This window comes from Crocodylus siamensis, chromosome 6 (assembly GCF_052110815.1).
Source record: "Crocodylus siamensis isolate JL-2025a chromosome 6, ASM5211081v1, whole genome shotgun sequence".
Lineage (NCBI taxonomy): Eukaryota > Metazoa > Chordata > Crocodylia > Crocodylidae > Crocodylus > Crocodylus siamensis.
In genome coordinates, this window is record NC_143400.1 from 23,593,212 (window position 1) to 23,618,648 (window position 25,437).

The 25,437-nt window shown below is 51.3% G+C and overlaps 3 protein-coding genes across 3 annotated transcripts; all 3 read right to left on the reverse strand.

Moving 5' to 3' along the window:
• Positions 1–275: 275 nt before the first annotated feature.
• On the reverse strand, positions 276–4,873 carry LOC149861698 (interferon-gamma-inducible GTPase 10-like). The gene is made up of 2 exons (XM_090053798.1): positions 4,742–4,873; positions 276–1,505 (listed from the first exon to the last, which is right to left on the reverse strand). Exons 1-2 carry the CDS (start codon positions 4,805–4,807, stop codon positions 276–278), a joined length of 1,296 nt encoding a protein of 431 aa, XP_089909924.1. The 5' UTR covers positions 4,808–4,873.
• Positions 4,874–15,124: 10,251 nt separating this feature from the next.
• LOC149861699 (interferon-gamma-inducible GTPase 10-like) lies at positions 15,125–16,405 on the reverse strand. Its single transcript, XM_090053799.1, has one exon. The coding sequence runs from the start codon at positions 16,403–16,405 to the stop codon at positions 15,125–15,127; it is 1,281 nt and encodes a 426-aa protein (XP_089909925.1).
• A 5,235-nt stretch (positions 16,406–21,640) lies between these two features.
• LOC149861700 (T-cell-specific guanine nucleotide triphosphate-binding protein 2-like) lies at positions 21,641–25,071 on the reverse strand. Its single transcript, XM_090052701.1, has 2 exons — positions 24,950–25,071; positions 21,641–23,175 (listed from the first exon to the last, which is right to left on the reverse strand). The coding sequence occupies exon 2, from the start codon at positions 22,894–22,896 to the stop codon at positions 21,718–21,720; it is 1,179 nt and encodes a 392-aa protein (XP_089908827.1). The 5' UTR covers positions 22,897–23,175; positions 24,950–25,071; the 3' UTR covers positions 21,641–21,717.
• Between the last annotated feature and the right edge of the window lie 366 nt (positions 25,072–25,437).

A 25,437-nucleotide genomic window follows, 5' to 3' on the forward strand; every position in this document is an offset into this window, starting at 1 on the left:
AACTAGTTCAGAGGCGGGGCAACAGCTTCTGTTGGCAACTACCGACCGCATCCAACGCTATGAGGGGTGGGCAGAAAGGAAGGGCTGTGTGGAGAAGGGGAAGGGGTCGGGGAGATTCTGCTAAGAGCTGATGAGTGGGTCCATTAGCTCCATGGAGGTGAATGAGGTAATCAACACAACTCAACCTGAAATCCCACTGCCCTTCCCCTACCCCATCTATCCACTCTCTGCCCAAAGCCACAGTCCCAGAGAGTCCTCCAGATGCTTTAATAATTCTAATTTCCCAAAGCTTTGGCCCGCACCTGGAGGGCATCGGCATAAAGTTCATCTACAACCTTGGAGAGCTGGTAGACAGAGACAATGAAAGAGCACGCTGCACCTATTAGTGCACAATTACGTTTTCCCTTGACCATTCCAAGTACACAATGTGACTTCTGGGCCCAGGATTGCTGTACAAGAGGAAGCTGTATCTTTTGGATTTCTGGTGATCTCATCATCCCCTTCAACTCAGCTAGAGGAAGGTCAGCCTGACTGGCCATATGGCTCAGGGACTCATCATCCAGGCCAAAGTGCTTGTAGAAGCCAATCATGGAGACCAGCAGGAGTTGGATATTGCACTGCAGAGAGACACTAGGGACAGGAATGGCACTGGCACCACCTGAGGCCAGAGCTATGAGCCAGGTCAACTTCTTCAGTGCAGCTCGCTTCTTCTCCAAGATTTCCTTGGAGAAGATGGGCAGGCTCAGCAGAAACACCAGCTTCTGCAGACGGGGAAGATCCTGTTCTAGGGTGTCCTTCAGTTGGTGAAGATCAAACTTGGCTATATCCCAGCTGGAGAGAAGAAAAACCTTTGGACTGGAGACCCCCAAGGCTTCCAGGTGTCTCCTGCACGTGTCCCGGATCTTCTGAAGAACACCGCCTTCATTGTAGGCTTCACCACGGGCCCTTTTTTCATTCTCTAAATCTTGGTCCACTTTGGCCCGCACAAAGTAGAACTTCTTGTCCATCTTCTGGATCTCCAGAGCCAGGTCGACATCGCTGGATCGAAACCGTTCGGAGCTCACAATGATGAAGAAGTCGTAGGTACTGAAGTTCACGTCCTTCAGATAGGTCTTTGGCTGGAAATGCACAGATCCGATGCCAGGCAGGTCATAGAATATGACATTGGGGTAGCGAGGACACTCATAAGGCGTGGGATCCATTGTTGTTTCCTTCACCCCAATTTCGGCCGCACCTGTCTGTTCAGGTCTCACGCCCCGGATGGCATTGATGAAGGAGGATTTCCCAGCACCTGTTTCCCCCGTGACAGCAATACGAAGCTTGGCGGTTTCCAACAACGTGATCTCCTGAAGTGCTTGACTGGCCGCTTCTTGGTCATCCCGGGCTTGGAAGAACGACTCAAATGACTCATAGATCTTGAAAGCTGTGGACAGTTTCTGCTCTGAGGGTAAATCTTGATATGGACTCATGGACACCTGGAAAGCTTCCAGAAGGAGGGTCCATTCCTGAAAAGCATGGGGATGGCAGAGCTGCAGTGGGTGCATGGTTAGAGGATCCCCCAAAATATACTGATCAGAATCATTCCTGTCCTCTCCTCCCCTCTCCTCCTGCCCCACACATACACCAGGCTCATGTTTCCCAAATGAGGCTCATCAGGGTTTGAAGTACTAGCCAACATGCCTGGGTTCTTCCCCAGGTCCAGGAAAGGACCCAATGCACCCCACTCCTCTCCCTACCCAGGCATCCTGTCTCCATACCCCCCTGCTGCAATCACCCCAGCCCCACTCCCCTTCCAGAGCTCCTGGACACTGGGCTTTATCTCTTGCTCTGCTGAGGGACCTGAGACTGGTGGATTAGAGCGGGCGGCTGGGAGCCCAGATGCCTGGGTCCAGTCCCAGCTGTGAGGAGCAAGTGGACGAGACCCCAGGAGCTGTGGACCAGGACTCCTGGGTTCTCCATGGACTCTGGGAGCAGGCTGGGGTCTGCTTGATATGAGCAGGGGGGTTGGGAAGGGCAGCTGTGACCCAGCTTCACTGCTACTGCCATGGGTTCACTCAGTAAGCATCTCTGTATCCCAGAGCAGCCCAGAGGCTGAAGTTGGTTCCTTATTCCCAGTTCCTTTTTCAAAGCAAATCCTTACACAGTTAAAGGGTGTCAGTAACGAATGGCAGAGGCTCAAGAGTTTCATCCAAGATGGAAATCTACTAGTAGAAATGTACAATACTATCATGTATCAAGTACACAGCCCTGGAAAAAGAGACTTGCAAGTAGGCTAGGATGATGAAGTAACTCGTTTTCAGGACACCCAAAATAAAACGGTGCATATCTGGTTCTGCATCCGATTACCAACCCATGAACTCTCAAATGCCAATCACTAGGTTTTGGGAGATGGTTGTACCCTATCTCCTTGCCACCAAAATCCCTTTCTTCTATCCTGTATTTATGTCTCATGTATTGAAGCCAATGGACTGCTGCTAGTTCAAACATGTCACCAGTCCTGCCGAATTCAATGGAGAACATCCAACAGTTTCATAGTTTCATAGTTTCTAGGGTCAGAAAGGACCTAAGCAGATCATCAAGTCCGACACCTGCCATGGCAGGAAAGAGTACTGGGTCAAAGTGTTAGAAATGGAATATTGTTAGAAATGGAGTATTGTTAGAAATGCACAGCTTGCATCTTGCACCTGATAAGAAAGAAACACTGCCAAGGACTTTTTTCCTTGCCCAGCCTTGCCACAGCTTTTCTTATATTAAATTGCAGACTCTCCCCCAGCTTCTCCCTAGCCTTTCTCATGCAGATTACAGAAGCTGGAATTCAACTGACTGTGTCCTTGAAAGGTGGGGGGTTTAAACTCTTGGTGACCTATAGTATTCCCTGAGCATGCTTAATTAGCTGATGCATATTTACCTCTCCGCCCTGCATACTTAAGGAGTTAATTATAATATACATGCGATGTATGTAGTGATGTAACCACATGTATGCTTGTATGAAACGGAAGTGAGCTGTAAGAGTTCCTGTTTCTGCACATGTGCCCAGGAGGAAAAAGATAAATACAGCCTGCAAAATTCCTTGGTGGGTTCAGAGTAATCTGAGTTTTTGACTCTGCTCTGACCTGATTTGCAAATACACCTTTTGTGCTGCTAAATGACTGTGTGTCTGAGATTCTTTGCGAGCCTTCAAGAAACAAACCGCAATCTTTTGCAACAGCCTATTCCTCCCTTCTAGCATGCCCACATCCCCCCACATCTTAGTGTCATCAGCAAATTTGAACAGGTGCTTTTTACCCCCTTGTCCAAGTCGCTGATGAAGATGTTGAGCAGTGCGGGCCTGAGGACTGAGCCCTGCGGAACCCCACTGCCCACGTCCCTCGAGGTCGAACATGACCCGTCCCCCACCGCTCTCTGGGTGCGGCCCTCCAGCCAGTTGGTGACACATCTGACTGTGCGGGTGTCGACACCGCAGTCCTCTAGTTTTTTAATGAGAACGGGGTGAGAGACAGTGTTGAAGGCCTTCCTAAAGTCCAGGAAGACGATGTCCACTGCTACCCCTGCATCCAGGGATTTGGTGACCTGGTCATAGAGGGCCACCAGGTTGGTCTGACAGGACCTGCCTCAAATGAACCCATGTTGGTTGCCCCTAAGCATAATCTCCCCCCTGGCCCCTCGTGGACAATATTGACAAATTGATCAGATTTTGGTAAAACAAAGGATTTCTCATTGCCAGGACAGGGTAGTTGAAGTAATGTGCAACACTGGCAACCATCTGTATATTCGCACAAACTAGGTGAGACTAAGAGCTGGCGTTATCACGATGGATACAAGCCTCCTTATCACAGGGGCCTGTGAGTTGGCAGCCTGGCACACAGAAACTGCTTCACATTGAGCAGGTCTTTTCTTCTTCACAAGAGTCCCCTGATGGCCAGGACACATGGTTTCTGGTGACCTAAAAGGATTTCCACCTGTAATCCCAGCCCAACCCCAGCTCCTTATTCAGTGCTACATACATAGCACAAAGGCCCGGGGTGCCACCCGTGGGCAGCCTGGCATGCAAAAATGAAGCTTCAGATGGGGCAGGGCCCTGCTCACGCTTACTCAGAAGTGTCCTTCAGTGGCATTGACATGCATCTTGGGGTGTCCCAGAAAGTATTGTGTCCCAGAATCCCAGCCTAATCTCAGGTCCTTTTTCAGGGCTGTGCATTTGACGCATGAGATTATTTTACCTTTTTACTAGCAAATCTCTATTTTGGATGAATCTCTTGAGCCTGTGTCATTTGTTACTGACATCCTTTAATTATATAAGGATTCACTTTGAGAAAGGGGACGGGAAATGGAACAAGGAACCATTGTCAGCCCCATTGGGAAGGCTTGAATAGTCCCAGAGGCCAGGCAGGACCCCCCAGTTCCTCTATTTACCCCCTGGACCACTCTGCCCAACCCTTTCTCCAGGGCCAGATTAACCCTTTAGTGCACCCTAGGCAAACAACCTCATGGGTCCCTGCTTAATACTGTATATTTATAGTACTTTTTTCACTCAGTAATTATAATCTGTACAACAAGCACAACTGGGCCCCTTCCTGGCTTAGGGCCATAGGCCCGTGCCTAGTTTCCTGTGCATTAAATTGGTCCTGCCCCTCACTTCCTTTTGCTGCTAAGACACTTCCAACCCAGACAGGAGCCCTGAATTGAGGGCTGGGGTGCAGGACAGCCCAGGGCACCCTCCATGCCCTCTGTCGGCACCTACCTCATGTCCAGCCTCAGTTTTCCCATGGTGCTTACTTGTTGTGGGTCGAGACTGGTGGTTCCCCATGGCTGCTGCAACTGGAGGAGTTGCTAGGGAGCAAAGTCAATCCAAGGCTTCACACAGTCCCAGGACACGAAACCGAAAGCAACAGGCCCATGTGACCGTTTTCCAGAAATAGAGTCACTGGCCAGGAGCCAGGGCTGGGTGTGCTTCCTTAGGGAGTAGGAAGAAGGCACCAGGTACCGTGGGGCCCCTGTGGGAGACTTGGCAGTCTGGTGGTCGCACCAGAGGAAAAGGCGGACCTTTTTAACAATTTCTTTGGCTCCATTTTTTTGTGCAGGGCCTGGGACTCCCCCACCAAGATCCAGGATGGACTCAGGAGAGACTGTGCCATGCCTAGGGTCAGGAAGGAGCAAGTTAGGGAACGTCTGGAGGGGCTGGACGTGTTCAAAGCAGCAGGTCCAGACGCTCTCCACCCCCGAGTCCTGAGGGGATTGGCAGGGGTCATCGCGGGGCGACTGGCACGGCTGTACGAGCACTCATGGTGCTCTGGTGTGGTGCCAGATGGCTGGAAGAGGGCCAGTGTGGTCCCCATCTTTAAAAAAGGGAGGAGGGAGGACCCAGGCAACTATAGGCCCGTTAGTCTTACTTCAATCCTGGGGAAGCTGTTTGAGAAGATTATCCAGGAGCACATCTGTGATGGGCCGGCAGCAGGGATGATGCTCAAGGGCAACCAGCACGGGTTCATTAGGGGCAGGTCCTGTCAGACCAACCTGGTGGCCTTCTGCGATCAGGTCACAAATCATTGGATTCAGGTGTTGTGGTGCATGTAGTCTTTCTGGACCTCAGCCAGGCCTTTGACACTGTCTCCCACCCCATCCTCATTAAAAAGCTAGGTGACTCTGGCGTCAATGCCTACACAGCGAGATGAATTACAAATTGGCTGAGGGGCCGCACCCAGAGAGCAGTCGTGGAAGGGTCATATTTGACCCGGAGGGATGTGGGCAGTGGGGTCCCCCAGGGCTTGGTCCTCGGGCCCGCACTATTCAATCTCTTTATTAGCAACTTGGGCGAGGGGGCAAAAAGCACCCTGTTCAAATTAACTGACGACACCAAGATTTGGGGCCAGGTGGGCAAGCTGGAAGGGAGGGACAGGATCCAGCTGGACCTGGACAGGTTACAGGAGTGTGTGACTGTGAATAGGATGGGATTCAACACTGACAAGTGCAGGGTACTGTGCTTGGGCAGCAAGAACCAGCACTACACCTACAGGCTGGGGAATGCCTTTCTCGAAAGCACAGAGGCAGAAAAGGATCTTGGAGTCATTATTGATTCCAAAATGAACATGTGCCAACAATGTGAGGGCAAGGTGCAGTTGGCCTTCCTGACCGCGCTCTCATATTGTCAGCCCATGTTCATTTTGGAATCAATAATGATTCCAAGATCCTTTTCTGCCTCTGTGCTTTCGAGAAAGGTGTTCCCCAGCCCCCCACGTGGGACCCAGAGGACTTTGACAACACAGCCGCCGACCGTCGGCGACCCCCAGATCCCAGCGGCTTCGCTGCAATACAGCGGACATCAAATAGTCCCCCTACAGACCCGAGCGGGGGAGGTATACACCTCTTTGGTGATAGCCCCTCCCTTGCACCGGGTGTACGCCTCCTTTTTGGCAGTCAGGCATTCCCGAATGCCCTTGGTGAGCCAGGGGGGCTTTTGGGCACTCTTGCCCCGCTTGCTCCTTGTTGGGACTGTCACCCCTTGGGCTCTGAGTATCGTCTCCTTAAGGAATGACCACTCATCTTGAGCACCCAGTTCCCCTACTCTCGAGGACCCCAGTGCCTCTCCCACTAATCTCCTCAACTCATTGAAGTTGGCCTTCTTGAAGTCTAGGGCTACTGCCTTGCTGCAGGCCCTTGACACCCTGCACTGGATGATGAATTCCCACAAGTGATGATTGCTATTGCCCAGGTGGTTGAGGACCTGAAGCCCTCTTACCAAGGTGTCACCTGTGGCCAGGACCAGGTCCAGGAGGGCACTTCCCTTGGTAGGACTGTGTACCTCCGGGGTTAGGTGGAGGTCCTGTATCTCAGCCAGGAACCTCTGTGAGCAGTTTGACCTGGCTGATTGCTCCTCCCAGCAGAAGTCCGGGTAATTTCATAGATTTCATAGATTTCATAGACATTAGGGCTGGAAGGGAACCTCTTCGGGGTGGTGGCAGCTTACGTTACCCCCAGGCTAGCGAGTGTGCTCCAGGAAGGGGGTCAGCCGGACACGAGGCACCCCTGGGGAGGAACTCAGAGCCTGGAAGGTGGTCTGGCGCAGTGAGGTGAGTGGCTCAACACAGGAGCGCCCTCTACTGGTCAGCTACAGTCATCAGGTCACCCCTGAGCCTGCGCTTTTCTAGGCTAAAGAGCCCCATGTCTCTCAGCCTGTCGTCGTAAGGTCTGTTTTCCTGACCTCTGATCATGCGCGTGGCTCTCCTCTGCACTCTCTCAAGCTTCTCCACATCCTTTTTGAATTGTGGAGCCCAAAACTGGGCTCAGTACTCCAGCTGCGGCCTCACCAAGGCCGAGGACAAGGGGAGAATGACGTCCCGGGATTTGCTCGAGAAGCATCTATGGATGCAAGCCAGCGTTTTGGTTGCTTTACTAGCCGCAGCATCACATTGCAGGCTCATGTTCATCTCATGGTCAATCATGACCCCCAAGTCCCTTTCATCCGTAGCGCTAGCCAGCGTAGCACTGCTGAGCCTATAAGGATGCTGCAGGTTTTTCTTCCCAAGGTGGGAATTTTTCAGTGTTGAACACCATCAGGTTCTTGTCCACCCATTTGCTGAGCCTGTCCAGGTCAGCCTGGATCACTCGCCTGTCTTCTAGTGTGGATGCTTTGCCCCAAAGTTTGGTGTCATCGGCAAACTTGGCCAGTCCACTTCCGACTCCAATGTCCACATCATTGATGAAGATGTTGAACAATATGAGTGCCAGGACAGAGCCTTGAGGGACCCCACTGGTCACAGGGCACCACGATGAGTGACTTCCATTGATTACTACCCTCTGGGTCTGACCACGGAGTCAATTTCCCAGCCAGCAGATCGTGGTGGACCCAAGGCCACAATTGGCCAGTTTCGCCAAGAGATGATCATGGGATACCAGATCGAAGGCTTTTTTGAAGTCAAGGTATATGACATCAATCTCTTCTCCCTTGTCCAGGTGATAAGTCACCTGGTCGTAGAAGGAAATGGATTGGTCAAGCAAGACCAACCCAAAACAAACCCATGCTGGGTATCCCTCAGGATGTGGCGTCAGCCAGTCCATTAAATATGGCCTCTTTAATAAACTTTTCTAAGATCTTCCCTGGGATAGAAGTCAGGCTGATGGGCCTATATTTAGCTGGATCCACTTTCCTCCCTTTCTTGAAGATAGGCCCCACATTGGCCTTCTTCCAGTCTTCGGGCACTTCACCAGAGCGCCAGGAGCTCTCAAAGATCTGTGCCAGGGGCTGGGCTATGATGCTCGCCAGCTCCTTGAGTACCCTGGGGTGTAGGTTGTCAGGGCTGGCTGACTTGAAGGTATCCAGCTTCTCAAGGTGTTCCTTCACGAGGTTGGCATTGATGGAGGGCAGGGGATGACCCTCACCTGTGAATTTAGATCACCCATGACAACTACATCCCTTGCCTTAAGTGCTTCCATATGCTGATCGGAGAATTCACAGTCCAGCTCTTCCCCATAGTTAGGAGGTCTGTAGTAGACCCCCGCTGTTAAGTCCCTTTCCCCACAACCCCCCTGTATGCTGACCCAGAGCACTTCAGCCTGCTGGTCCTCTGACCCCATCCTGCTGGTAGAGGATGTGTATTGCTCTTTGACGGAGAGCGTCACACCCCAGCCTTTCCTCCCCGCTGTATCTCACCTGTACAGTCTGTAGCCCCTAATGTTAACTGCCCAGTCATGCAATGAATCCCACAGGTTTCTGTGAGCCCTGCTATGTCCGGATTTGAACAGGTTATTTAGAGGTCAAGTTTGTCCTGATTATTCCCCATACTACGAGCATTTGTATAGAGGCATTTAAGGCATGATCAGGAGGCAGCAACGCAGACCCTATGAGGAGAGGCTACAGGATCTGAACCTGTTCAGCCTCCACAAGAGAAGGCAGAGAGGGGACCTAGTGGCCATCTATAAACTTTCCAGCGGGGACCAGTGGGGAATGGGAGAGACCCTGTTCCCCTTAGCCAAGGGGGACCAGCAGCCATTGGGAGAGTCCCTGTTCCCCTAAGTACTACTGGGAGTAACAAGGAATAATGGCCATAAGTTGACTGAGAGTAGATTCAAACTAGACATCAGGAGGCGCGACTTCACAGTCAGGGCGGCTAGGATCTGGGACCAACTTCCAAGAGAAGTGGTGCAGGCTCCTACCCTGGGGGACTTTAATAGGAGACTAGATGAACACCGTGCCGGGGTTGTTTGACCCCAGTACTCTTTCCTGCCATGGTAGGGGTCGGACTTGATGATCTGCTTACGTTCCTTCCGACCCAACCAACTGTGAAACTATGAAACTAAGGGTTATGGATTCATGATGAAGTCAACTCCATGTGTCAACGACCTTATTCATCTCCAGGGACCTAATGGACCCACTCATTGGCTCTATAGCAGCATCAGCCCCATCCCTTCCCCTTTTCCACACAGCCCTTTCTTTTCTTTCATTGCTGATCTCTTCGTACTAAATTACAGCAGAGGGTGCCACACACCACTAATCCTTGTTATAAACCATTCATATCTGTAACTTACAGCGATATTAATTCATTAATTTAATTAATTTTTACACATATTTTGACTTTTTTTTGCATTTTTTCCACCAATAGTTTTTAATTTTTGTATTCTTATTTTATTCTTCCTCTTTTCATTCCTAGCTTTATTTTTATTCTAATGTTATTTTTTTTCCCTACTTCTATGTCATTATGTAAACTTTTTTCCCTGTGTAAATCCACTTTAAAACATTTCATTCAAACATCTACCCCCATGAACAGGGCACTGAAATTCTCTGCTTCTAATATGCTCACCAGTCTGCACCCCATGCATTTCTTATATATCTCTCTTGGTGTACATATTGGAGTGAGTCTTGTGGTCTCTGTTCACATGCATATTGGGGTCCACATCCCAAGCACATACCAAATACCAAATCCACATACCAACCAGCCAAGCTCCCCCCACCCCACGTTAACAAGAGATCCTGGCCTTCTGACTGGACATACCCCATCCCAGACAGGAGCGGAGAGCTGCTTCATTACCACCTCCCCTCTCTCCAAGCAGGGTGCTGAAGTTCTCTGAGCACTTATAAAAATGCATGAATCAGCACCCTGTGAATCTCTTATTTTTTCTGGGTGCTGAGTGAATGTGATCAGTGGTAGGAAATGCATTTTAATATCCTTGCCGCATCACAGCCCCCATAAACACAAAGCAAAGGAAAACCTGTAGACTTCAGCCGTCTCTGGCTCCTACCCCCTCCCCACCACCTGCTTGCGCTAAGAGGGTTGAATAGGTAGGGCTTTTAAATAGGGTCATTAGTATTATAAGAGCCCTGTTCTTTACATCTCAATTCCTACACACCCCAGGTTCCTGGAAACACCCTTCCTGCAAGAGCTTGGGGTTTTAGGTTTCTTGGGGATTACCCCTGAACTCCATCAAGCACTCAGTGGATAAAAAGCAGGTGCTGAGCAGACGACTGAACGGATGAACCCCCAATTTCCCATCCCTCAAACCCAATAGACCCCCCAGAAGGAGTGGCAATGCATAGGAGGTGCAAGCGGGTGCATGTGCACCCCCTAAGATTGGCCACCACTGATGCTACCGGCAGTGCCTCCGGGCGGTCAGCGCTTGTCACCACCTCCCCTCACCACTGACACAGTCATTGGCTCACCGCCCCCCAACCCTTGCTGCCAACATCGCTGCGGCCACCTACGGGAGCTCCCTACTCGACATGCAGTCCACGTGCGCTCGCCATGCCCCCAGCCTCAGGAGGCTCGCGACGTTCATGCCCAGGAGCACAGCTGAGTGACTGATAGGTCAATTGATAGGTTGGACAGCGCACGAGTGGGGGAAGGTGTTTGGCGGCATGTATTTGGCAGCGGTTGAGAACAAAACAACTTCAAAACCAGTCAGGTAAAAGTTTGACTAATGGTAATTGCCACTAGCGCTCCAAGCCAGCAACCCCCCTGCCCACCAGCACTGAGCTGTCTGAGCACTTGAGACATAGCAGGTGAGGGAATGAATGGTGACAAAACTCACCCGCTATGTATAAAGCAGGTGCACTTAAGGCTCATGATGGCGTTCACACAACTCCACTCACCAGGTTCACATAAAGCCAATGAGTAAATTAACGGTGTTGGGGGAAGAATTACGCTGCGGCCAGCTGAAAAGGGACGCTTTAGAGGTTCAGGGCATGGGGCCATAGGGGTTCCTTATGGTTCAGGGTGGGAAAAGTCTGGGGACTTTTGCCACCAGCTGTCTGGACAGCAAGGGAAGTTTGGGGACCCATTAAACTCCTAATAGGTGTTAAATGCTCAGAGCAGAACCCTCCCAACTTGGCAGGCAGGGTCAGGCTTCTCTACACCAGGCATGGCACAGCAGCTGTGGGGGAAACCCTGCTCCGCCATCCCCGCTCCCCAAAAATCCCTGGCATGGCACAACACCACTCATAGCACTAATCCCAAGTGAGGTGACCAGCATTCAATAGCATGCTTCACTGTGCAGTATTTCTATAATACTGCTGCGGGGGTCAGGGTACACCATGCACATCGTTATGCTCGATAATGGAGAAGGGAGAACAGACAGCAAACACTGACCGAGATCCATGAGAGCTGAGAATCAGCTCGATCTCCCCCCCACAACACGCCCTGGGGCCCTTTGCACACCCACCACAAGTGAAATAGGAGATGGCAGCCACAGACTGGTTTCTTTGAATTCTTTATTTAATACAATAATTAAAAGAGGTCACAGGAGATTGGTTCATGTTAGGCTCTGCCGCTACACCTGGTGTCCTAAAACACTCATTACACACAAATATGCCCAAGTGGGCTTCTGAGGTGTGACTTACGGGTGTGGTAAGCCTGTTTGAGAAAACTACTTCTTAGTTTTATTCATCTTAGTAATCATTCCTTTACACTTCTTAGTGATCATTCCATAAGTCTAATCTCCAAATTGAAGCCTTCTTCCAAAAACTGTTTTTACAGATTCTTATGTGATCTTCAAAATGCATACTACCAAGTGTGTACTGGTTTTTATGAAAGTGTACTTCAAATGTTTTGATATACTTTTTACTGAAGTTATTTGAGCAACATCATTCAAAGTCAACTTCACATTTCAGTATAGATTAAGGATGCTTATTTTCTGGTTTTTAGGCATGAAATAAGCTTATATCCACATGACAATTCACAAGATTCATTACAGAAAATCACTTTGGCTTCCTTTTGTCTTAATTTTACAAATATAAAAGAGGAACACACTATGCCCTAAGTATTCATAGAGTCATAAAAAGCTACCTGCACTGAACATAAGAATTAAAAAAACCCAGCAGTTCACTTCTTTACTTCCTACTTTTTTTTTATAGGAAAGGATTTGTGGCCTCTAAGGGAACTTGTTTATGGTTAAAGTCATACAAGGCAAAAAAGAGAACTCCACCTTTAAATGCTAGATCACCATGAACTTGAGTTCTGCCTTCCTCTCATTCATGTTCCTACTTTCTTCAGTGTGCCTACTTGGAAATCATTTTCTGATTTCTCCAAACATATATTTCAAATCGTATGTATATTTCCCATCATCTGTGCTCTCAGATAGTGTACATATAAAAGCAGTGTGTCAAAAAGAATGATTAAATACTAGAGGGGCTTGTTGGGTTTTTTTTTTTAAAATTGGTTTCAATCACTGCTTGTCACAAGGGCCATGCTTGTGGGTACCTGTTCATACAAAAGAGACCATTTTATATCTCTAGTAACGATGGATCCACTTAATGATATTACTCAAAAAAACAAAGCAAAAAAGAGCTCCCAGGTGGCATACAAATATTCAATTCTGGCATTATTTCCACGGCTAGAAATGACTACAGGAGTGGGGGAGGTATAGATGTTCAGTCTGCAACTTTCCTATCAGCCCTACTCCTTGTATCTTCCCAAGACTGGGGTGATCCCAGTCTGATCCTGTTCCCAGTAGAAATGGAACAGCCAGGCAAAGTCCCTGCCTGCTTCTGGTGTCCCAGGGTGAGAAGTAAGTAGGGGCTTTGCTGCTTCCTGTGCTTGGCTCCCTGTGGTTTGAGGAAATCTGGTGTGAGAAGTAAGTACCAGCTCCCAGTGCCCAGCAGTGGAGCAGAGGGAGTAGTGCAGCAAAGCTCTGCCTGCTTTTGGCAGCGAGAAGCAAGCGAGGGGCTGTGCTGCAACCTGCACAACTCAACTCCCAGGCACAAGATGTGAGCAGAGGGAGCAGCACGGCAAAGACACTGCCTGCTTCCTCTCATTGACTAGGTATAAACATTCAAAAAGCCTGAGCCTGAACTGATTCATTCTTTGCAGGTTAGTCTAAGCTGTGCAGCTTAAACTGATTAATAACTGAACGGATATTCTCTGTTAAATCAGGCAATGCAGCCACATGCCTACAGTGGCTCAAGCCAGAAGTTAGGGGGTACTAGGGCACGTCTGCCCACCACTGCCAAAGGGGAGGGAAGAGAGACGCCCTCCAAGTCTCTCACCTACTCTGCTGGAGCAGAGTGGGTGTGGTCAGGCACCGGCCGAAGCTAGCACAACACACAGGCTGCCACCCACCAGCCTGGGGAGGCAGCTGCTACCAGACTGAGGAATGGGGATGGGGAAAAATTAGGTTAGATATCAGGAGGCGCCGCTTCACGGTCAGGGAGGCTAGGGTCTGGAACCAACTTCCAAGAGAAGTGGTGCAGGCTCCTACCCTGGGGGTGTTTAAGAGGAGGCTGGATGAACATCTTGCTGGGGTCGTTTGACCCCAGTACTCTTTCCTGCCATGGCAGGGGGTTGGACTAGATGAGCTGCTCAGGTCCCTTCCGACCCTAGAAACTATGAAACTATGAAAATACCTGCAAATGGTAGCAACACTTGGTGCACAAGGGGGCTCACCACAAATCATTCAGTGACTTGCCATGGACACATGACAGACTAATGGCTGCAACATTGCAAGCTGCAACATTGCAAACTAAACTACCTCAGGATGTGGTTTAGTTTGTGATAATGCAAACTCATTTAAACCCCCCCCAAACTTGCGTACATGTAAAATGTGATGCCATTAAGCCATACGAAGGGAAATTTTCATCAGGTGTACATTGTCTGGATGTCACGTGTACAAGCGCCCTAGGTGTCCTTACCTGGCAGGGGAAATACCATGACCACTAAAGTGGTTTTTCCAGTTGCACCCAGGGAAAACTGCTTTTCTGGCACGGGGTAGGACCCACAGAGGCAATGTATAGTTACTCTCTCCTGTTCTTTGCTCGTGGGAAGATCTAGCTTTACGCCCACTTTATGGACATGGGAGACTTGCCCCTGGGGTGTTACAGCTGAAGGGGAGCGAGACTTGGGTGCATCCGAACCCTAAGCCTCCGGGCGTGGGCCTGCATGTAGGATGCCTGCCAAAGGATTTGGAAACATCTGAAGCCCCAGCTGGGGGTGGAGGATGTTTGCCAGTAGTACGGCCACTTACAGTTCTTGACTGACTCACGGATTTGGAATTAATTTGACGGATTTGGACTGGAACATGAACAATTCTCTTAAAAAAAATACAAGTCCTGTTTCCCTGCTCTAACCCGCCGGAGCCCATGCCCCTCACAGAGCTGGAGAAAAGCCGGGCATCTGGACTCCCACTCACCCCCTCTCATTCCCTTAAAGCCCCGTCCTCACTCTCCCCCCAGATTAGGGAGAATCCAGGTGTCCGGGGCCCTTCCTGGCCTCAGGCTTTACCTGCTGCATGTTCCTGGTCCCTTCTGCTCCCACTCGTCTTGGGAACTCTCCGAAGGTGGAGATTGGCCAACACAGGAAGGATGGGCTGGCCTGGCCACCCCCAACTCCCCCAGACAGGAAACAGGAGTGGAAGTGTGGAGTGGGGGCTAGGAGGTGTGGAGTGGGGGCTGGGAGTGGGAGGCTGTGAACCCAGGTTCTCACCAGCTCTGGGAGAGGAACGGGGGCTGGAGACTTAGGACAGGGGGCTAAGAACCGGGATGCCTGGGTTATCTCCCAGCTGGGAAATGAGTGAGTGGGTTTATAACAATGTGGAGGGGGGGGGGTTGGGGGTCTGAACACCTGGCTCCTTTCCCAGCACTGGGAAGTAAGGAGGTTTAGGGCAGGTCGGCTTGGGAGAGAGAACCCAGGTGCCTGGATCTGAGTTAATCTTGAGATCCCGCTGCTGCCCCACTCCCCAACTCTCTGCCCTGAGCCCCGGCCCCAGAGATTCCTTCTGGGTTCTTTTCTCCCAGAGCCCTGGCACGCACCCGGAGGGCATCAGCATGAAGCTCATTCACAACCAGGAAGAGCTGGAAGATGGTGACGATGAAAGAGCATGTGGCGAATACTAGCATACCAGTCGGACCACTCAACTTCGCAAGTATCCAACCTGCTGTGTGGATCCAAGTTTGGTGTATAAAGAGAAACGTTATGTCTTCAAGTTTTGGTGATCTCATCACTCCCCTCAGCTCGTCCACAGGCAGGTTGCCCAATCTGGCCGTATGGCTCAGCGACTCTTCATCCAGGCCAAAGTGCTTGTAGAAGCCAATCGTGGAGACCAGCAGGAGCTGGATATTGCATTTCAGGGGGACAGTGAGAAGAGGATTGACAATGGCAATGGCATTGGCACCAGTTGAGGCGAGGGCTATGAGAAAGGTCAACTTCTTCAGCTCAGCTCTCTTCTTCTCCAGAATTTCCTTGGAGAAGTTGGGCAGGCTCAGCAGAAACACCAGCCTCTTCAGATGGGGAAGAGCCTGTTTTAGGGTGTCCTCAAGTTGGTGAAAATCAAACTTCCCTATTGTCCAGCTGGAGAGAAGAAAAACCTTTGGATCGGAGACTCCCATGTCTTGCAGCTGTCTTCTGCAGTCGTCCCGGATCCTCTGGAGAGTGTCACCTTCACTGTAGGTTTCACCATGGGTTTTTCTTTCATTCTCTAAGTCTTGGTCCACTTTAGCCAGCACAAAATAGAGCTTCTTCTTCATCCTCTGGATCTCCCGGGCCAGGTCAGCGTGGCTGGATCGAAACCGCTCTGAGCTAATAATGATGAAGAAGTCATAGGCACTGAAGTTCACATCAGTCAGGTAGGTCTCTGGCTTGAAACTCAGGGATCCCATACCTGGCAGGTCACAGAACGTGACGTTAGGGCAGCGGGGACAGGCATAAGGTGTGGGTTTCTTTGTTGTTTCCTTCACCCCAGTTTTAGCCGTGCCTTTTTCTCCAGGGCTCTTCCCCAGGATGGCATTGATGAAAGAGGATTTCCCAGCACCACTTTCCCCTGTGACAGCAATCCGCAGCGTGGTGGTTTCCAATGACTCCAACTCTTCTTGCACTTGACGGGTTGCTTCTTGGTAATCCCAGGAGCAGAAAAATGAATCAACTGACTCGTAGATCTTGAAAGCTGTGGTCAGATCCTCCTCTGAGTCTAAATATTGATACGGACTCATGATCTCCTGGAAAGCTTTCAGTAGTGTCCATTTCTGACAATGTTCTAAAAAACAGCCAACATGGCTTTGTTGTGGGTAGGTCTTGCTTGACAAACCTCATTTCCTTACATGTCCAGGTGACATATAACCGGGAAAGGAGAAGAGGTTGATGTCATATATTTAGATTTCAAAACAGCCTTTGCCTTGGTCTCCCGTGATGTCCTCATGGTAAAATTGTGGAACAGCAGCCTTGACAACCTTATGGTTTGCGAGCTGGGGAACTGGCTCCGTGGTCGGACCCAGAGAGTGATAGTCGATGGCACGGAGTCAATATGGCGCATGGTGACCAGTGGCATCCCCCAGCACTCAGTAGTGAGACCAGTACTCTTTAATATATTCATAAATTATCTGGATTCATGTGTCAGAAGCAGACTGGCTAAGTATGCATACAACACCAAGTTGTGGGGAAGTGTGGTCACGCTAGAGAATAGGTTGGCAATTCAGGTCAACCTGAACAGGCTTGCCAGGTGTGCAGATCAAAACCTGATGACACTCAACACAGAGAAATGCAAGGTGCTGCACTGCAGCAGAAAAACCTCATCGAGCTTATGGGCTTAGCAGTGCTACACTCACTAGCATCATGACCAAAAGAGACTTGGGGGTCATGACTGATCACAAGATGAATATGAGTCATCAGCGTGATGCTGCAGTCAGCAAAGCAGATAAAACTCTGGCTTGCATCTACCAATGCATCTCAAGCAAGACCCAAGAAGGCATCCTTCCACATTACTCAGTCTTGGTGAGGCTGCAGCTGGGGTACTGTATCCAGTTCTGGGCTCCACACTTTAGGAAGGATTTGAAGAAGCTTGAGAGAGTCCAGGGGAGAGTCATACACATGCTTAGAGGTAAAGACAACAGGCTTAGGTAAAGAGAGTCTGAGGGACATGGGACTCTTCAGCCTGAAGAAGCGAAAGCTCAGGGGTGACTTGGTGGCAGCCTACAAGTATATAAGGGGTGTGCATGGGTAACTGGGACAATACCTATTCACCAGGGCACTCCGAGGGAAGACAAGGTCCAATTGTCACAAACTGTGGCAGGAAGCCACCTTTGTTTCTCCCCAAAATCTCTGCGCTGTGACAATGTGATTAGGATGGGCCCAGCAGAGGAGATGCACCTTGACCCTATCTCTTTAGGTAACCTGAGCTGGCTCCAGTCCTGAGGGAGGGGAAACCTGCTCCCTCTGCCCACAGGACTGCTATGAGCTACCTGGGTGAGGGGCATCTACCTGGCGGGCTGGAGTCCGCACAGCAACTAGTGATGTATTTCAAATTGGTTGGCTGACAGCCAACAGATGCTGGCCTCCACTGGACCAGGTGAATGAGGTCTCAGGGGCTACATGTTAAGACTGCCCGGGGGTGGGCAGCAGCCATGAGGGGGACTCAGAGAGGAGTTTACCATCAGAAACCGGCTCTCCCCCATAGCTCATGGGCGAGGAATGGCCTGCCTCCAGAGGGGATCTCCAACAGCCTCAACATGATACTTGTGAGTAAGCTACTTGAGATCTGCTGAGATATCTAGCTGGCAGTAACTCAGATGCATGATCAAAAAGCTACTTCAGCCAGACTGTTTGCTCTATGGGATTTCTATGATATTGGTCTATCTTGTACCCTATTTTCACCCTGCCCCTGCGATCAATAAAGTTCTCCTTTGTGACCGATGTAGGAGACTTATTGAGGGGTGGGTCTAAATTATGCCTAAGAGGCCCCTTGGGTCTGTGGACTGCTGCTAGTTCAAACATGTCACCAGTCCTGCTGAATTCAATGGAGAACATCCAATAGTTTCATAGTTGGTCGGGTCAGAAGGGACCTGAGCAGATCATCAAGTCCGACCTGTGCCATGGCAGGAAAGAGTACTGGGGTCAAACGACCCGGGCCAGGTGTTCATCCAGCCTCCTTTTGAAGACGCCCAGGGTAGGAGCCAGCACCACTTTGCTTGGAAGTTGTTTCCAGCTCCTAGCCACCCTGACTGTGAAGTCGCACCTCCTGATGTCTAATCTGAATTTACCCTCTGCCAGCTTGTGACCATTATTCCTGGTCACTCCTGGCGGTGCTCAGGGGAACAAGGACTCCCCCAATGCCCACTGATCCCCCTGACTAGTTTGTAACAGGTCACTAGATCCCCCTCAGCCTTCTCTTGTGGAGGCTGAACACGTTCAGGTCCCATTGCCTCTCCTCGTAGGGCCTGCCCTGCTGCCCCCGATCATGCAAGTGGCCTCCTCTGGACCCTCTCCAGGCTGTCCACATCCCTCCTGAAGTGTGGCGCCAGACCTGGACGCAGTACTCCAGCTGCGGCTTGACCAGTGACGCATAGAGGGGGAGGATCACCTCCCTGGACCTGCTCGAGATGCATCTGCGGATGCAGGACAAGGTGCGGTCGGCCTTCCTGACCACGTCCCCACACTGCCAGCCCACGTTCATCTTGGCATCAATGACGACTCCAAGATCCTTTTCTGCCTCTGCGCTGACAAGAAGGGAGTTCCCCAGCCTGTAGGTATGGTGCCGGTTGTTCCTCCCCAGGTGCAGCACCTTGCACTTGTCAGTGTTGAATCCCATCCTGTTCCCATCCGCCCACCCCTGTAACCTGTCTATGTCCAATTGCAGCCTATTCCTCCTGTCTAGCGTGCCCACATCCCCTCACATCTTAGTGTCATCTGCGAATTTGAACAGGTGCTTTTTACCCCCTCATCCAAGTCACTGATGAAGATGTTGAACAGTGCGGGCCCGAGGACCGAGCCCTGGGGGACCCCACTGCCCACATCCCTCGAGGTCGAACATGACCCGTCCCCCACCGCTCTCTGGGTGCGGCCCTCCAGCCAGTTGGTGACCCATTTGACTGTGTAGGTGTTGACGCCACAGTCCTTTAGTTTTTTAATGAGAACGGGGTGAGAGACAGTGTTGAAGGCCTTCCTAAAGTCCAGGAAGACGATGTCCACTGCTACCCCTGCATCCAGGGATTTGGTGACCTGGTTGTAGAAGGCCACCAGGTTGGTCTGACAGGACCTGCCGCTGATGAACCCGTGTTGGTTGCCCCTAAGCATAACCTCCCCCGCTGGCCCCTCATGGACAATATTGGCAAATTGATCAGATTTTGGTAAAACAAAGGATTTCTCATTGCCAGGACAGGGTAGTTGAAGTAATGTGCAATACTGGCAACCATCTGTATATCTGCACAAACTAGATGAGACTAAGAGCTGCTGGCGTTATCACGATGGATACAAGCCTCCTTATCACAGGGGCCTGTGAATTGGCAGCCTGGCACACAGAAACTGCTTCACATTGAGCAGGTCTTTTCTTCTTCACAAGAGTCCCCTGATGGCCAGGACACATGGTTTGTGGTGACCTGAAAGGATTTCCACCTGTAATCCCAGCCCAACCCCAGCTCCTTATTCAGTGCTACATACATAGCACAAAGGCCCGGGGTGCCACCCGTGGGCAGCCTGGCATGCAAAAATGAAGCTTCAGATGGGGCAGGGCCCTGCTCACGCTTACTCAGAAGTGTCCTTCAGTGGCATTGACATGTGTCTTGGGGTGTCCCAGAAAGTATTGTGTCCCAGAATCCCAGCCTAATCTCAGGTCCTTCTTCAGGGCTGTGCACTTGATGCATGAAATTATTTTACTTTTTTACTAGCAAATCTCTATTTTGGATGAATCTCTTGAGCCCGTGTCATTTGTTACTGACACCCTTTAATTATATAAGGATTCACTTTGAGAAAGGGGACGGGAAATGGAATAAGGAACCAATGTCAGCCCCAGGCCAGCCAACCTCTGTTTTGCAGGGCCCTGCACAGAGTACGTGGAGCTCCCACACTCACACACCACCAGGGAAAGCCCCATATGATGGATCTGGTTGCTTTCCCTGCACCCTGCTGTGCAGGTCTCAGGACTCCACAGGGAAGCAGGGGCTGGGACTCCCTCTCCACTTCCAGCAGAGTCCCTGGACCACTGGTGGCATGTGAGTGCAGGAGATGTATGTCCCCCTCCCCTTTTCATAACCCTTCACCCCCTTCCCTATTCACCATTGTCTCCCTCCCCCTCTCCTATTCATCACCCTAGCCCTCCCCATTCTCCTTCTCAGAACCCAGGACACACGCACATACTTCCCCACACACTCGGAGAGCCCAGGCATCTGGATTTAAAACATAGTGAATGAGGAAGAGGAAGTCATTAAGCATTTATTTTTGACTATTTCTCGCCATACAGGACTGAGGGTTCACAGTGTTAAACTATCTGGTCATTGGTTTTGAACCCACAGCAGGAAGTTTTTTCACCTATTGTGGGAGGAAGCTGAGAGCTTGTGGCCACCAGCTGTGGTGGAAGCTGAGAGTTTAGACAGATACACAAAGGGATTGGACCCATTCTTGGAGGAAAGGGGCATCAGGAGCTATTGAGCAGGGAAGTGAGGGGCACGGCCTCTAAATCCAAATGTCCTGGACCTTCAATGCTGGAGGCTGCAGGGGAGAGAACAGGGGAACCCCCGAGCTCAGACCCAGGTCATGCTCCCTTCCAGCCGCCATTCTCTGCTGCTTCAGGACATGGGAGGTGGATGGACCTGTGGTCTGACTGAAGTTCTTGTGGCTTATGGTCTTATGTTTCATGGTGTGGTGTGACCAGTGCCTCCACTCTCAGCCCTAATCCACAGCACCTGGAGACTCCTTCAGCCCCTTTAATGAGTCTCTTCTCCCAAAGCTTTGGCATATACCTAGAGGACATTGGCATACGTCTTATCAAGAATCTGGTTGAGCCGGTAGATGTCAATGATGAAAGAGCATGCTGCACTTCCTAGTTTCCCAATCAGAGATCCTCTGAACTATTTGAAGACCTGCCACATGGCTCTAGGTTTGGTAGTCAATGAGAAGATCTATGTTTTGGATTTCTGATGATATCATCACTACCTTCAGGCAGGCCTGTGTGGCTGTATGGCTCAGGGAGTCATCATCCAGGCCCAAGTGGCTGTGGAAGGCAATCATGGAGACCAGCAGGAGCTGGATATTGCATTGCAGAGGGATGCCAGGGACAGGAACAGCACCAGCGCCAGCTGAGGCCAGGGCTGGCCAGGTCAACCACTTCAGCTTAGGAAGCTTCTTCTTCAGGATTTCCTTGGAGAAGTTGGGCAGGATCAGCAGAAACAGCAGCCTCTGCAGATGGGGAAGATCCTGTTCTAGGGTGTCCTCCAAGCGGTGAAAATGGGAAGTGGGGATTCGGGGGTGGGGGGTGTTAAAGCAGGGGGCTGGGAACCCGGACTCCAGCTCTGGGACAGGAATGAGGGCTGGAGGCTTAGGGAAGTGGGGCCAGGAGCCAGGATGCCTGGGTTCTCTCCCAACTGGGAAATGAGTAAGTGGAAGGAGAACAAACTGGAGGAGGAAAGCAGTAGTTGGGGACCTGAATACCTGGATTCTCTCCCAGCTCTGGGAGCCAAGCCAGGTTAGGACAATCTGGTTTGGGAGCCTGGACTCCTGGGTTTTCTCCCACAGGGGATGGAGCTGAGGCATTCAGGCTCTGAGCCACCCTTGAGGTCCCACTGCCCCTCCCCTGATGTCTTCCATGAGCTACAGCCCCAGTAATGATTCTCATCTCCCAAAGCTGGAGGGTGTCGGCATAAAGCTCATCCAGAAGCTGGGATAGCTGGATGACAGTGATGATGAAAGAGCACTCTGCATTTGTTAGCATACAAATCAGAAGTGCTTCGAGCCCAAACCCTCCAAGTACACAACCTGCCACCTGGGCCCAGGCTAGCTGTACAAAGGGAAGCCGTAACCACTGCGCACGGGGTAGGTTGGCCTGTCTGGCCATACAGCTCAGCGACATCATCCAGGCCCAAATTGTGGATACTAGCAGGGACTGGATATTGCAAGGCAGGGAAACACCAGAAACAGGAATGGCACCAGTGCCAGCTGAGGCCAGGGCTATGAGCCAGGTCAGCTTCTTCAGTACAGCTCTTTTCTTGTCCAGGATTTCCTTGGAGAAATTAGGCAGGCTGAGCAGAAACAGCACCCTCTTCAAACAGGGAAGATCCTGTTCTAGGGTGTCCTCCAGTTGGTGGAAATCCAACTGGGCTATATCCCAGTTGGTGAGAAGAAAAACCTTTGGCCTGGAGACCCCTATTCCTTCCAGTTCTCTCCTGCACTTGTCCTGGATCATCTGTAGAGCGTTGCCTTCATTATAGGCTTTGCCACAAGCTTTTCTTTCATTCTCTATGTCTATGTCCACTTTGGCCAGCACAAAATCAAACTTCTTCTCCATCCCCTGGACCTCCTGGAACAGGTTGGCATCACTAGATCGGAACTGCTCAGAGGCCACAATGATGAAGTCATAGATACTGAAGTTCACGTCCCTCAGGTAGATATCTGGCTTGTAATTCATGGATCCAATGCCTGGCAGGTCATAGACTGTGACGCTGAGGTAGTGGAGGCAGCAATAAGGTGTGGGTTTCATCGTTGTTTCATTCACCCCCATTTTGGCTGCGCTTTCTTCTCGAGGTCTCAGTCCCCAAATGGCATTGATGAAAGAGGATTTCCCAGTGCCTGTTTCCCCACAGACAGCAGTCCTCAGCTCAGTGCTTTCCAGTGACTGAAGCTCCTCCCATGCTTGACTGGTGGCTACTTGGTAATTCTGGGCGGAAAAGAACTACTCGAATGACTCAAAGTTTTTGAGAGCTGTGGCCAGCGCCTGCTCTGAGGTTAAACCTTGATCTACATCCATGGCCTGATGGAAAGCTTTCAGTAGTGTCCATTTCTGAAAGGCATGGGGACAGGAGAGCTATGGTTGGTGCATGTTTGGAGGCTGGCAAATAAAATACCAATCACATTACAATCTCTTCTCCCACCCCCGTCCCCCCAGGCCTGCCCCACCATGCACACAACAGGCTTGTGTTTCATGAATGGGTTTTCCAGGTTTCCTGGCACTGGGCAGGACACCTGGGTTCTTCCCCAGGGCCAGGTTGGGAGGAGGAGAACAGGAACACAATGCACACCACTCCACACAATGCACCCTCACCTCCCCCTGCTCAGATCTCCCTGTGGGTGCCCAGACCCCTGGGTTCGGTCCCTCACTCTGGGAAGGAAGTGGAGTATGGTGGATTAGACCAGGGTGGCTGGGAGTCCAGTTATCTGGTCCCAGCTGGGAGGAGGCAGAGGGTTAGAGCCCAGGAGCTGTGGACCAGGACTCCTGAGTTCTTAATGAACTCTGGGAGCAGGCTGGGAACTGATGGATATAAGTAGGGGGGTGCCGCAGAGCTCTCAGGCGCCCTGCGACTGAGAGCAGAAACAGCTCTGGAGAGACCCCTAGTGGCGGGAAGGGGGAAGCTTAGCTGCCAGTCACCAGGACTGCGCAGGTGCTGGTTGCCTTAGCAACCAAGGAAGCCTAGAGCCAGGAAGGGGCGGAGCTTAGCCCTTCTTAAGCGCAGGCAGAAGGCCAGGAGGGCAGTTCCCCTCCGGCAGCCGAGGAAGGAGGAACTCAGCCAGAACAAAGGGGAGAACTCTGACGGTCGAAACATCCCCTGGTTCCTGCTGGGGGTTGATGCGCTCTCTCTCTCTCTCTAGGGAGAGAGTCGTATTTTGACCAGAATGGTCTAGCTTTTATGTTGTAGCCCGGGGGCTTTGCATTTTGTGTTTTCTGTTTTACCAGAGGACCGGGTGAGGCTGTAAGGGGTTGGAGGAGGCCTCATAGGAGCTCCACGATAGCATGGGGTCTCCTGGCGCTGGAGGAGGCACAGCTTTGTTTGGGGGCGCATTGGCCCATCCCAGAACTAGGGGGGCAGCGAGGAGCCCCGGAGCTAGGGGGGCAGCGAGGAGCCCCGGAGCTAAAGGGGGGCAGTGAGAAGCCTCAGAGTTAGGGGGCAGCGAGGAGCCTGAGAGTGAGGAGGGGCAGTGAGGAGCCCTGAGTCAGGGGGCGACAAGGAGCCCCGAGAGTAAACGAAGGGCCGAGACATAATCACACGGCCCAAGTTAGATCATACCAGCACCATCTGCGAGGCTTGGGCTGCAGTGTAGGGGAGGAAAAGGAGCCGCAGACAGCGCCCCCTGTCATCGGGGTGCATAAAAATGGGCAGCCTCCCGCTGATTCCAATCATCTATTAATCACAAGTAAGATCAAGGCGTGGCAGGAGAATAAGCAGGCGGTTGGCCCATTGCAGGAGGGCGGAGCCACACATCCAGAGGGGCTCCGAAAGTAGGACTCCTGCTACAGGAGGTTGGGGAAAGGAAAAGCCACAAAGGGCAGCTGTAGCCCAGCTGCAGTGCTACTGCTGTGGGCTCACACAACATGTCTGGATCTCCAAGAAGCCTTTAATGAAGCTCCAGACTGTAGTCAGGACCCTCCCCACTGCCCTCAGTACCCTATCCAACCCCCTACCACTCCTCCAACCACCCCCACCCTTCCTTTCCCTGCTACAGCCCCTTACAGCCAAGACTGGAGCCCTGAAGTGCGGGCTGAGGTGCAGGACAGCTCAGGACACCCCAGACTGCCTGCCCTCTCCCATCACCACCATGCCCATTGTCTAGGCACCTACCTTATTTCCAGCCTCAGTTTCCCCATGGCTCTTACTTGCTTTGGATCAAAACCGGCAGTTCCCCATGGCTGCAGCTGCTGGGGGAGCTGCCACAGGGCAAAAGTCAGTCCCAGGCAAATGCACCCAAAACAAAGCATAGACCAACATGACTATTTCCCCAAAATAAAAGAGGAACAGCCACTGGCAAGGAACCAGGGCTGAGAAAAACCATTGCTTCACTGCAGCCTTACTGGAAAGGGCAGGGAACTTTTGGAGGGCACTAACACAGAGGGAAGAAGTAATTCAACACCTACCATGTTGGAGGAGGAGGAGGAGGAGGATGGGTTGGAAGAACAGGAATGGCTTCACCTGGAGAAGACCAGAGAGAAGATTTGTTCCCCAGTCAATCCTAGTTTAGGGATTTGTTCCCCAGGACCCATTCCCCTCCCAGAGCTGGAGGGAACCCAGGCATCCAGGCTTGTAACCCACCCTGTTCCACTCCCCCAGCC